General features: G+C 25.4%; 1 protein-coding gene across 1 annotated transcript; it reads left to right on the forward strand.

The window, feature by feature from the left end:
* The first annotated feature begins 673 nt into the window (after positions 1–673).
* LOC133803999 (bZIP transcription factor RISBZ4) lies at positions 674–11,282 on the forward strand. The gene is made up of 6 exons (XM_062242135.1): positions 674–997; positions 8,222–8,351; positions 9,726–9,894; positions 10,033–10,108; positions 10,223–10,348; positions 10,500–11,282. The coding sequence occupies exons 1-6, from the start codon at positions 794–796 to the stop codon at positions 10,893–10,895; spliced, it is 1,101 nt and encodes a 366-aa protein (XP_062098119.1). The 5' UTR covers positions 674–793; the 3' UTR covers positions 10,896–11,282.
* Positions 11,283–12,994: the final 1,712 nt, after the last annotated feature.

Below are 12,994 nucleotides of genomic sequence, written 5' to 3' on the forward strand. Positions count from 1 at the left end.
TTAAATTTATTTTAAAAATAATTTTGTTAATTAAAATTATTTTAAAATTTTAATCAAACATTTATTTTATTTTTTTGAATTTTGAAAATATATTTAAATCATTTAAAAATAATAAAAAAAATTTAAAATCAAGTAAATCATTAAAATAAGGGGTAATCAAGAAATATTAAAAATTTAAGCACACGAAAAGTACCAAATATTGTAATTTTTAAAAATAAAAGATATCGATTGATAATTATGAGAAAATAAGAATACTACGTTTATATTTTAATAAAATACAAAATAACAAATGTGCATTTACCCTTTTCTATTTTCCTTTCATTTTATTTTCTTTCTTTCTTAATTGATAAAAAAAACACAGATTCTTTGTGGCCCATCACTAACATGTCACGTGGCAGTATCTTGTCTCCTGCAGATTCAGCGAATCAACGGCTGCCATTTAGTATACGTTATCAAATAAAAAGTCGACATTACTTCGTTGCCAAGAACCCGGAGCGTCGTAATTACCGTAACACCCATAATCACCCGCAGCAAGACCTCAAGCCAAACACGTAATTAGCTAAGATAGTGTAAGGGTATGTTTGAAATAAAAGAAATAAAAGTCCAAACTATTTTTATCTTCATGTGCAGCCCACCTTTATTATTATTTATAATTTTCTTTTGCAGAACGTACTTTTCTCGCCCATTAATACCTCAGTTGTTTTGTTCACCTTCCCTCTTTTGCTTAATCTCTCTCTCTCTCTCTCTCAGATCAAGATAATCTCAACGGAAGTAGAATAAACCAAGCCAAGAAATGGAGCGTAAAGGGTCCGGTGCTGGTACGGGCGGAGGAGATCAGATGATGATGATGACGACGAAGCGAAGCCCGTCGGAGTTGGATTTCGAAGAGTTCATAAAGAAAAGCTTGCGTCCCGAAGATATCGACAACAAAGCCGCCGATTTTCGGTCCGACTCCATTCCCGTTGGCGACAGTTTTAGCTTCGCTTTCAAAAACATGGTTAGTCACTTTCTTTATTTTCTCCTTATTATTCTCTCACTCATTATTATTTTCCCTGTACTGCACAACTTAATTAATTAATTTATTTTTTTTGTGCTCGCTAGCTCTAAAATTTATGGCTTGCTCATAATTTATAACTACATAAAAATATGGAGCATTGCTATCTATGTACAGTACAAATATAAAGACAATCATACAACAAGGTATATATATATTATTTTTTTATTAGTATTTTCCTAACATAAATAACAGTTGATCGCAAGGCCCACACACACACACATATATATATATATATTAGTATTACAAACAAATTAAATTTATATTTAAAATTTACTGCGGCAATAACATTGTGCATGTTGTAGTCTTATTCAAAAATTTATTTTGTAGTGTGTGTGTGTATATAAATATTTGTACGATTACTCTAATAGTTTAGGAAGAACTTAAAATCAAGTATGGTTAAGAACTTAAGTTCAGGGTTAATTATCTTAGGTAGAAGTTCTGATTTTTTATTACATGGCAGTACAAGATAAAGTTGATAGTATTTTTATATATATTTGTATGCATAAAAGGTAAATTAGAAAATAAATATTTAGTCTGACAAAAAAAAAATATTTAGATATTTTTATTTGTAAAATAATTAAGATAACTCAGATAGCTAGCTACATAAATAGAGAGCAATAATAAATTAATAATAACTCACTCACTCGTGTATCACATTATAGTTAATTATAATATTATTAATTAGCTAACTCATTGTACGTCACGATAAAAATAAAGTTGAAAGCCAATTAATGTAAGAAATTCAGCAGCAAATAATAATGTAATTTTAAAAATAAAAAAAAAGAAACCTCTATTTTCAAATGATCATCAATAATATGAGTAGAGGGAAACAAAGCACTAGAATCTGCCCAAATATTAATATATTGTTTTTAACATCTTATTAACCTGGTTGGCTTGTTATGGTTCTCTTTTTTTTTTTTTTTTTTTAATATTGTCTTACATTACACTATTAATTATTATTTTACTATTAATTAACTTGTAACCGCACGCCTTCAAATATATAAATATTTACCTTCAACGGATAGACAAGTTGGTTTGTGAATGTGACATATTATTAGATTATTTTTATCTTTTTAAAATGGACATATTATTAGATTTTTCCATTTATTTTCACATATAATATGAGGATTCGTGGGCTGGGTTTGGAGAGAGAAGAGGGCTTCTACGTGGGTTTTGAGAGAGGTTTGAGAGAGAGAAGAGCGGAATGCTAATTTACAATAGTATTCATGTTTGGTTGATGTGTTTTGATTTTAAATTTAGCTTCCTTTTTTAGTTTGTTAGCAATTATGTTTTCCATACTTTATTTATTTTTTAAATAAATTTTCCCATACAAATTAGTAAAAGTATAATCCTCATATTTTTGCACACTAATGACATAAAAGCTATGGGTGCATAGGGATCAGGTTTTTGGATTTTTGGTACATCGAGTTCGGATTTTGCGAGTTTCGGGTTGGGAAATAGGGTACCGAACCCGCTCCGAATTTTTTGATTTTTTGGGTGATTTTAGGTTTCGGATTTGTTCGGGTCAGGTGGGGCCATGTTTCTGGTGGGATTAGGCCGAAAATGAGTTTTGGGCCGAAAATGGGCCTTGGTAAAAAAAATTCAAAAATACCAATTTTTTGACTCTTTTTTTAATTTTTTTACTTTTCACATGTTTTTTTAAAACTTTGTTGTTAGTTTGGTTCAATTGATTTTTTACAAATTGGCCATTTTTAAAATTTTTGAAAGGGTAGGGGGTTAGGGTTTTTTTAATTTGTTTGAGTTCGTGTTACACCTGAACCTGTGTATATTAATTTACAAAACCCGAACATACTTGGGTTCGGGTCTAATCCGACCCGAAATTAACGGGTTTTATCAAAAACTAAATTTTCGAGTTGCAGGTTGGGTGGGGTTTTCGTATTTTGCGGGTCAAATGTTCACCCCTAATAAAAGCTATATTTTTTAAAAAACTCCCATATAATTTATCAGGAATTTTAAATGATCTCGCACTAACTTCTTAATTTATTTTTGGAAGAAACTATATGTAGTACCCAATTTTACTTAGTCCCATTTATTTTTTCCCAAAATTAAAACTCGTAATTAATACTCACTTTTCTAACCACAATACATATTTTACATTTTTTTATGCTTTAAAGTGTAAACCACAACCATTTAAAATGTCCATTTGAAATGTAAATCACTAAGTTTTGAAAGGTAAACTACAAACCAAAAATGTAAACCAAACGTTCATAAATATAAACCACAAGTCTAAAAATATAAATCAAGTGTATTTTAGTCACTTTTTCTATGATTGTAGATATTAATCATAAAAAATAAATATATGTGACTATTTATGGTTATTGAATGATAAAAGTAGGTAGTTTTCAAAAAAATCTCTAATTTTTGCCTATAAAGGTGGAAAATGTTGCATGAAATATTATAAAAGCGAATATATGCATATTTATAAATTAAAGAAAACTCGGGTAGATCACATATGGGACACCGATGAAACCTCTCAAGACAGAAGAATATCTCATAAAAATAGTGTATATGTAAATATAGGAAAATACTAGTTTGGCTTTTGTGTTTTTTCTGAATATGCGATCAGTCCCTTTGTTTTGTTAATTGACAACTTAGACCCTATGTTTTACAAAATAGATCAAAATGATACCGTAGACCGAATTTTTGTCAAAATACTTTCAAATATAATATATTATTCTCAGCTCTTCGACCACCTTCTCTGTTACTGTGAACTCATCTCATCTCCAATGACCTAAGAACTGATCTTATAATTTAAAATATTTTAACAGAAATTGCGTTTAGGATACTATTTTGATCTATTTTTAAAATATAGGGTTCGAATTGTTATTTAACAAAATAAAAAGGCCAACTGCGTATTCGGGAAAAACAGAGGGGCCAAAATGTATATTTCCTTATAAATATATCTCTTCTATATAAAAAATGTGTAGATAACGAAAATTCTTTGGTTTAACTGTTTGTTTTGTCAACTTTAACAATATATTCTAAATATTTAACGAAATATACCTTTAAAATTAATTAAAAATAGATATTTATTAATTATATTAATATAAATTCAAATATTATAAAATATCACTATTATATAATAATATATAATACAACAATAGATATTTAATAATTATATTAATATAAATTTAAATGTTATAAAATATTATTAAAATAATAATATATAATCCTAATTTTTTACTAATTATATTAATATGAATTTAAATATTATACATATTATTATTATAATAATATTTAATACAAGACTAGATATTTAATATTTATTTTAATATAAATTTAAACATTATAAAATATCTTTACAATAACAATATATAATACATAATCTTATTTTTTGTTAAAAAAAAAGGTTTATACATTTTTGGACCCTGTATTTTGTCTCATTACTTGTTTGGACCCTGTGTTTTGACAAATTATATTTTGGACCCTATGTTTTGTAAAATGATTAAAATAGAACCCTGAACCAAATTTTGGTCAATGATTTCTCAACTAAAATCACAAATAATTTACCAAACTAATAATTCAGAACAAAAATAAAATAATTCTACTTAAAAACTGTGTTTTTATATTCAATTTTTTCTTCATCAAAATTGAGTTTAGGGTTCTATTTTAACAATTTTACAAAACATAGGGTCCAAAAAGTAATTTGTCAAAATACAGAGTCCAAACAGATAATGAGACAAAACACAGGGTCAAAAAAAGTATAAACTCTAAAAAAAGTTATCATTTATGTTTAAAAAGGTTATCATATTATATATATTTAAAAAAATTATAAACAACATTTTAGTTTAATTTTTATTTAATATGATTATGTTATTCTTTTATACATAATATTATTTATTTATATGAAAATGATACAATTTTAATAAAAATAATTAATATATTTTATAAATAAAACTAAGCAAACTTACAATTGTATCTATATATATGTATTTAGGTTACAAATAATTTGTATTATAAATATTGTAATAATAAATAATATTTGAGCCAGCATGGAAATTGATATCTGACAAATCAGCATGATGTGAATCATAAACAATAAAACTTTAATTCAAAGCAAGAAAATTAGGCATGAAAAAATGGGGCGGTAAGGCGGGGTGGGGCTCCAACCCGACGGGGCGTCTTTGCTCTGGTAAAAAATGGCGGAATTTGAGGCGGGACAGCCCCGCCCCGCCCCAAAAACTTTATTTTTTTTCTATACTCTAACTATGTTCTCTCATGCTACTTATATATATGCATAGTATGTAAACTTGACATTTTGTATGTGGTTTAGAATATCATTAATTCTAAATAGATTTTAGGTGTAAGATTTATATAATTTTTTATTCCACAACTACTCTATGAAAGAATTGTAAATATTGAAAACATGTGTTTTTTTTAGAATTTATTATTATTCTTGTATTTATTTTTGTAAATTTTAAAATAAAAATAAATAAAATAAAATATTTGAGGGTGTAGTTGATACAAAGTGTAAAAAATAAGGATTGCAATAAAAAAATAATATTTAAGCTTAGGGAGAATTATAAAATTATAATTTAATGTTTCTTAAAAAAAAAAGTTAAATGAGACAAATAGGGCGGGGCCGACCCGCCCCGATTAAGCCGGAGCAGGACAACCTGCCTCGCTCCAAGAAACTAATCGGGGCGGGGCGGGGCGGAAGGAGGGCGAGACAGACCCGCCTTATTTAGATGCCTAGAGAAAATGTTGTTACGATACCTTGGGGGTTTATATTAACCTATATATCACTGTCAATTGTTTCTGTATCAGTATAGTTTTGTTTTCAGTAGAAATGAGGTCCTAATCTCTACTATATATATATATATATATATTTATATATAAATAAATGTGGTGTGGGGGTGATTAAAACTTTAGGAGATTGTAATGTCCACTAATAAGTTATATATACATCATTAATTAATGTGTGATTAATACGTATCCCCAACTGGAATCACCTAGACAAATGAAAAAATAATACCGAAATTCCTATCTCTTATTTTATTATAAATGTTTTATTCATCATATAATTTGTGAACTCTAAAGTATCACAAATTAGTTTAATATAGCATTCATATAAATTTCCAATGATGGTTTTTAAATAGTAATTAATGTTAAAGACACGAAAATTTCATCATTTAATTTTTTTTATTATATAAATATTGTGTTCCAATTATAATTCTTTCGAACATTATCAAATATAGAAATATGAATTGTTATGATTCAAACAATGTGACAGTGATTCCAATGGACGATGCTGAAATTGTCAACGACATTTTTTAATATGATGTCAATTTTTCATATTTTGATAATATTTTTGATCACTTGCCACCCTCTTGCTTTAATACATGATATGGTAGTTGCCTCTACTGCCCTATGATGTTTAGATTAATTTTTCTATGAAAAAATCATTTAAGTTTCTAGACTTAAAATTTACGAGTTGTAGTATATATGTAAGCTTTAATTTATTCGTGTGGTCCCCACTAAAAAAGTTAGTAAGAGTCAGGGAAATTATTAGTTCAACCAATGTTTTTTTTCTTTCACTTAATTAGTTTTAAATTTAAAAATAAAATTCCACAAAATTAATTTTACATCAAAAGTTGGTGTGAGGATCTCTTAAAAAAAAGTTGGTGTGAGGATCAACAGGTGACATCTAAATTTCAAGCTTTGGGACCAAAATAAATTTCGTCAAAAGCCTAAGATCTAAGAGTAATATAGTATTATTGTTTGTTTTTGCATTTAGTCGTGGTGATTGGGACAAAATAGAGTAAAGATTTTAATGAGAGCCAAAAAAAGATCACGATGGAGATATTATTGAAAATAATATATTTTGTGGGATAAATAAGTACCATTTTACATGTAAATTTATACATAATTAAAAATAGGAGAACCAACCACGCTTTATAGGAGAAATTTTTTCTCAATAATAAGTCTCAAACAAATTATTGATGAAGTGAATAAGCAGGTGGTGACACATCTCGATCAACTAATCTTGCTTAAAATACATAGTATCTGTGTTTTTTTCCCCTAACTTTTTGCTTAAATTATTAGTCTTAATATGGTGTTAGCAAAATTTATTAGTAATGAGTTAAGAATGGCTTATGTTATTATTTTAATAAAATATACATAGATTCTTATAATCACTTTCTAATTTTTATTCATCTTATATGTGACATGTTAATATATATATTTATATATATATATATACTAGATACAAGCAACATGCAATATGCACGTTTGCTTAGTTTTATTTATAAAATTTATTAATTATTTTTATTAAATTTATATTAATGTCATATAAATTTTGAAATAAATATCATATATTAATTAAATAATTTATTTATTTTTGTTTAATTTTATGTTTGTTCTAATTTTTGAATTTGAGAGTACCAACAAGAGATTATATATATTATATATGTATAATGTAATATTAAATATTATACGTGGATTTTAAATTTAAGTTTCTTGCTAGTTTTTAAAAAAAAACAATTTGTTGCTAATTCACAATATATTATATTATATGTTTAATATGATATTATTCTAATAAGTGAGTTTAAGTTTAATTAAATTTTATTTAAGTTATAAAATGTATGATTTTATTATTTTTAAATAATTATCATTTTAAAATATTTCAAAAATATCATATTTTAATTTGTTTAATTATTTATTATTTAAAAATAATTATTATTGTAAAATATCTCAAAAATTTCAAATTTTAATTTGTTTAATTATTTATTATTTAAAAATAATTATCATTGTAAAATATCTCAAATATATTCTATTTTAATTTCTTTTAATAGTTGTTTTATTTTATTTAAGTTTAAGTGTTTATAAACTACCGTTAAATATAAAAATATTCTGTTAAATATAAAAATACTATATTCTGTTAAAGTTAACATTAAAAAATAAAAAATCGTTAAAACTAAAAATATTAATTATCTACACACTTAGATATTATATCTTCAATCGGTAATAATTTTAAATAAATGATTTGTTTCATATGTATACTATATAACGTCGTTCGGCATTTGAAATAATTTAGTAGTATACTGTATACATGAATCAGTTAGCAAGCTGGGTATTTCATTTTATGTGTTTGAAATTATTTAATGTGAATGATGAGTTGTTGTTGCTGTACGGAATTCGCAGGATATAATGAAGGGAGTGTCAATTAGCAGTATTGGAGTAAGTACAGATCAATCAATTTTCTACTCTCAAAATGGGACACCCAAAAATCCCAGCATCTCAGCAACCATGGATTCTCAGTCATCAATTTGTGGTATATATGTACTTCTCCTCAACCATACATCATTCCTATCATATCATGCATAATATTAGCCATTTATATATATATATATGCTATATACAAACAACAACGTACGTTCAACGTGAATGTTTACTTAGTTTTATTTATATAATTTATTAATTATTTTTATTAAATTTATATTAAAGTCATATAAATTTTAAATAAATATTATATTTCAATTAAATCATTTATGTATTTTTGTTTAAGTTTATGGTTGTTCTACTTTTTGAATTTAAGAGTGACAACAAGAAATTATATATTATATGTTTAATGTAATATTAAATATTATACGTGGATTTTAAATTTAAGTTTCTTGCTAGTTTTTTTAAAAAATAATTTGTTGCTAATTGACAGTAGATTATATTATATGTTTAATATGATATTATTCTAATAAGTGAGTTTAAGTTTAATTAAATTTTATTTAAGTTATAATATGTATGATTTTGTTATTTTTAAATAATTATCATTGTAAAATATTTAAAATTATGACATTTTAATTTGTTTAATTATTTATTATTTTTAAATAATTATCATTGTAAAATATCTCAAAAATATCAAATTTTAATTTTTTTTAATTATTTATTTTATTTTATTTAAGTTTAAGTGTTTACAAACTACCGTTAAATATAAGAATATTATGTTAAATATATGAATATTCCGTTAAAGTTAACATTAGAAAAATAAAAAACTATTAAAACTAAGAATTTCCGTTATGTACACACTTATTATATAGAAGATATATATATATATATATATATTTAGGGAGCTTTTTAGGTAGTGACATTACTTTTGCCCGTTTTTTATTTTTCGTTATTTGAAGAAATTATAATCCAATATTTTCTTATATGACAGCGTACATGATAGTTATCGTATGCATCATGCCAATTTTCAGGAAATTACGAATAATTTACCGTGACAAAATCTTAATTCAAATAGTCTTTTTTTCACTCGTATAAAAAAAAAATCAGGCATACGTGTAACCGACTGTTTAAACTTTGATTTCAATACAGTAAATTATTCAGAATTTTATAAAAATTGGTGTGATACATGTTATAAATATAATAATATTGTAAGTAGTGCTTTTCAATATATTTATTTTTTAAAAAATAAAAATAAATAAATAAAGTGTATATATGTAATTACAAAACAAAAACACACGTTTGAGCTGTACATTCATTATTAATCCTTAATTATTACTGATTTTTGTATGGATCGTATATATGTATGTATAATGAATTGTAATCGTCTTTGGTCAATATGTCTTCAATTGATATATATTCTTTATATTTATATATGTATTGTGATTTAAGATTTAAATATATATAATGAAAAGAGAGAGAATTTCAGTTGGGAGTCCAATATCAGCCAGCAATAACCCAAGAGGAAGAGATGAGCAAGCAATAGGAGCAACAAGTGGTTCCTCGCATGAACAATCAGACGATGATATTGACATAGAAGCTGGTCCATGTGAACAGAGCACAGACGGCATTAATCATGACGTTAAACGTATTAGGAGGTTTTATTCATTTTCTTTTTCTTCTTTATATATAATTTACAAATAATATTCCTATATATATATATATATAAATAGACAAGTTATTACTACCTAAACAACAAAATAATTAAAAAAAAATTACTGACACCAATTTTCTAGGATGGTTTCCAATCGGGAGTCTGCTCGGCGGTCAAGGAGAAGAAAACAAGCTCATTTGGCAGATCTTGAAATTCAGGTACTTATACAAGTTTTAATTAATTTGGTTATTTTTCTTTTAAATTATATTATTTAAAATAAATATTTATTTATAATCAATATTAAATAATATATCAAATATATAATCACTCAGGTTGAGCAATTGAGAGGAGAAAATTCATCTTTGTACAAACAGCTCACTGACGCTTCTCATCAATGCCGGGAAGCTGATACAGATAACAGAGTCCTAAAATCTGATTTGGAAGCAATGAGAGCAAGGGTAATTAATAATAATAATTAATATGCTCTTTTATTTATTTAAATATATTAGAACAATTTTGGATAGTGAATTTGATGGGTTATTTTTAGTATTTTTAATATACGAATAAGTGGTTATTATGATTGATTATATATATATAATGGATGATCAGGTGAAGTTAGCAGAAACATCAAGCTTAAACCAACTGATTCAAAGCCATCTAAACACCACAACATCCGCTGCTTCGATATTAGCACATTTCAATACTACTACTAACAGTAGTAGTAGTACTACTACTACTACTTCTAATAATAATAATCCTCCAAATGTGTCGCCAACAATCACCGTCCACGGAAATAGTAACCACCATCACTGTCACCATCGCCACGGCAACGCTGCAGCTTCTTTCCCAGTTGCTGGATTAATTGTGGGACTTAGAAACACCAACAACATCAATCATAATAACAGTATTCCACCTCCAATCCAGTCCCAGATCAATAATATTGCACCTAATTCCGGAATGATGAGTAGTGACTCTGTCAGCTGTGTCTCTGATATTTGGCCTTAATTATTACAAATAATAGTCATTTATTATATTTATATATATATATATGTTGCTACCTACTTACGTACGTTTCAGTATAATTATATATGTTGGTCTAGCTATTATATATAGGTTCTTACGACATGTTCTCTCTCGAGATCGTACCGTATATACATATATATATGTGATATTATTTCTATGTATTCGTCTCTTTAAGAGATTCTAGATAGTAGTGCTGTTTTAATTATTTTCTACTGTATCTTTTCCTTCGTCCACTTTGTACGTGAAATACAGTATTTGTCCTTGCTTAATTTTTAGACCTTTCCTAGTTGTAGTAATGATATAACAAAATTTTCAATTAAGGTTAACGTACGAACTCGGTTCATATTATTTGTCTATTCAATTTTTGGTGTGCGTTTGTTTTATTTATATATATATACTCTCTGCAGTCAAAGTGAAAATTAAGCAAGTTTTGCTTAATTGAATTTAGAATATTTATTAATTGATATAAAACTATTAATAATAGTGAAATATAAAGTATAAAGTAAAGAAATAGACGGAGACCTAGAAAGAGATATAAAGAGAGTAAAATTTTTGTATATTATTTTAATGGGAATCGAACTTTGTTTATACATATAAATATGATATAGGAAAATCAAGTAATTACCACAAATATAATAAGGAATTAATGTCGATATTTAACTTTGGATAACTTGGTGATTCTTCGTTATTGTGGACATTCATATATGTATATATATAAGATTTATAATACTTCCCCTTGGATGTCCATAAATACTTCCTCATTGAAAACCTTATCAGAAAAACCAAGTGGGACAAAAACTCGGTCAACGGAAAAAGAGTCTTATGTGCATTTACTTTCCCTTATTTTGACGTTTTTGTAGATCTTTAAATCAACGCATTCCGGTCTCAAGTACAATCTTATAGAGCGTTGTATATGTTTTTCTTAGTGTTTATGTGTTTTTCTTTGTGTTTATGTATGTTTTTCATTTGTTGTAAAAAAAATTTAAAAAAAAATTATTTATTTGTTTTTCTTTTTGTTTTTATGTGTTTTTCATTTGTTATAAAATTCAAAAAAAAAATTATATTTTCTTTGTTTTGTTTGAAAAAAAAAATATATTGGTGATTTTCATTTTCTAATGATAAAAATTATGATTGAAATTGTTCTTAGTTCTTAGAAAAATATAAATAATTATTAAGCTTTACTTTTAATTTCTAAGTTAATTTTGTTTAAATATATATTTTTCATAATATGTCACGTTTCTATTCTATTCAAATTTGTGATATTTGGATATAGTTTATTTAAACATTAAATTCTTTAAATCTCTAAAAAAAATAATTTTTTTTTTTTTGAAAAATCGTAGAATTTGCTTGATTATCTCTTGAGATTTAATTTATTTTTGTTTGCATAAACTTGTCTAAATGGTCACATGATGATTTAATGTTTTTGTGTTTGTATGTTAAGTATCTATTTTAAAAACAATTTTAACTTTTCAAATTAATTACATAAGCTTTACTTTTATTTGTGATTTTCTTTGAACTATTTCCATTATGTAATTTTTGAGTTAAACATTTGACATCACCAATTAAAAAAAATATATGTGTTTTTAATTTTTACTTTTGCTCGAGGACTAGCAAAATATTAAGTTTAGGGGTGTGATAACTCTACAAAATAGAGTTATTTTACCACTTTTTATGTGCTAATTGTTGCTTAATTCATGAGTTTTTAATTGATTTATTAAGTTTTTAAGTAATTTTGAATTTATTAGGTTTATTTTAATTTTATAGATTTTTGTGTGTTTTTATAGTTATTTTGTTGTAAAATGTTGGAGTTAATTATTTGAATTATTGTTGTTTAATTTGAGGTAAAAAAATGTGGTATTATTGAGCTTAAATGTTAAATATAAATTAAGTTATAATTAATATTTTCAAAGAATTAAATTGATTTATTTTATAGTTGAAAATATTTTATTATGATTTATCTTATATTTATTTTGTAGGGAAATTTATAACACTTTTGCTCTTGAAAAGAAAGAAAAATAAAGGAATTGTGGTATTTTTAAGGAAAGAAAGGAAGAAGAAAATGGCATTGTTAAAAATGCCAT

This window comes from Humulus lupulus, chromosome X (assembly GCF_963169125.1).
Source record: "Humulus lupulus chromosome X, drHumLupu1.1, whole genome shotgun sequence".
NCBI classification, from domain to species: Eukaryota; Viridiplantae; Streptophyta; class Magnoliopsida; order Rosales; family Cannabaceae; genus Humulus; species Humulus lupulus.

Excerpts from the sequence above, each read along its gene's own strand:
- LOC133803999 (XM_062242135.1), top strand. The coding sequence starts at position 794 with ATGGAGCGTAAAGGGTCCGGTGCTGGTACGGGCGGAGGAGATCAGATG. Across the intron at positions 998-8,221 it reads GCTTCGCTTTCAAAAACATG|GATATAATGAAGGGAGTGTC; the intron begins GTTAGTCACTTT and ends CGGAATTCGCAG. Across the intron at positions 8,352-9,725 it reads TTCTCAGTCATCAATTTGTG|TTGGGAGTCCAATATCAGCC; the intron begins GTATATATGTAC and ends AGAGAATTTCAG.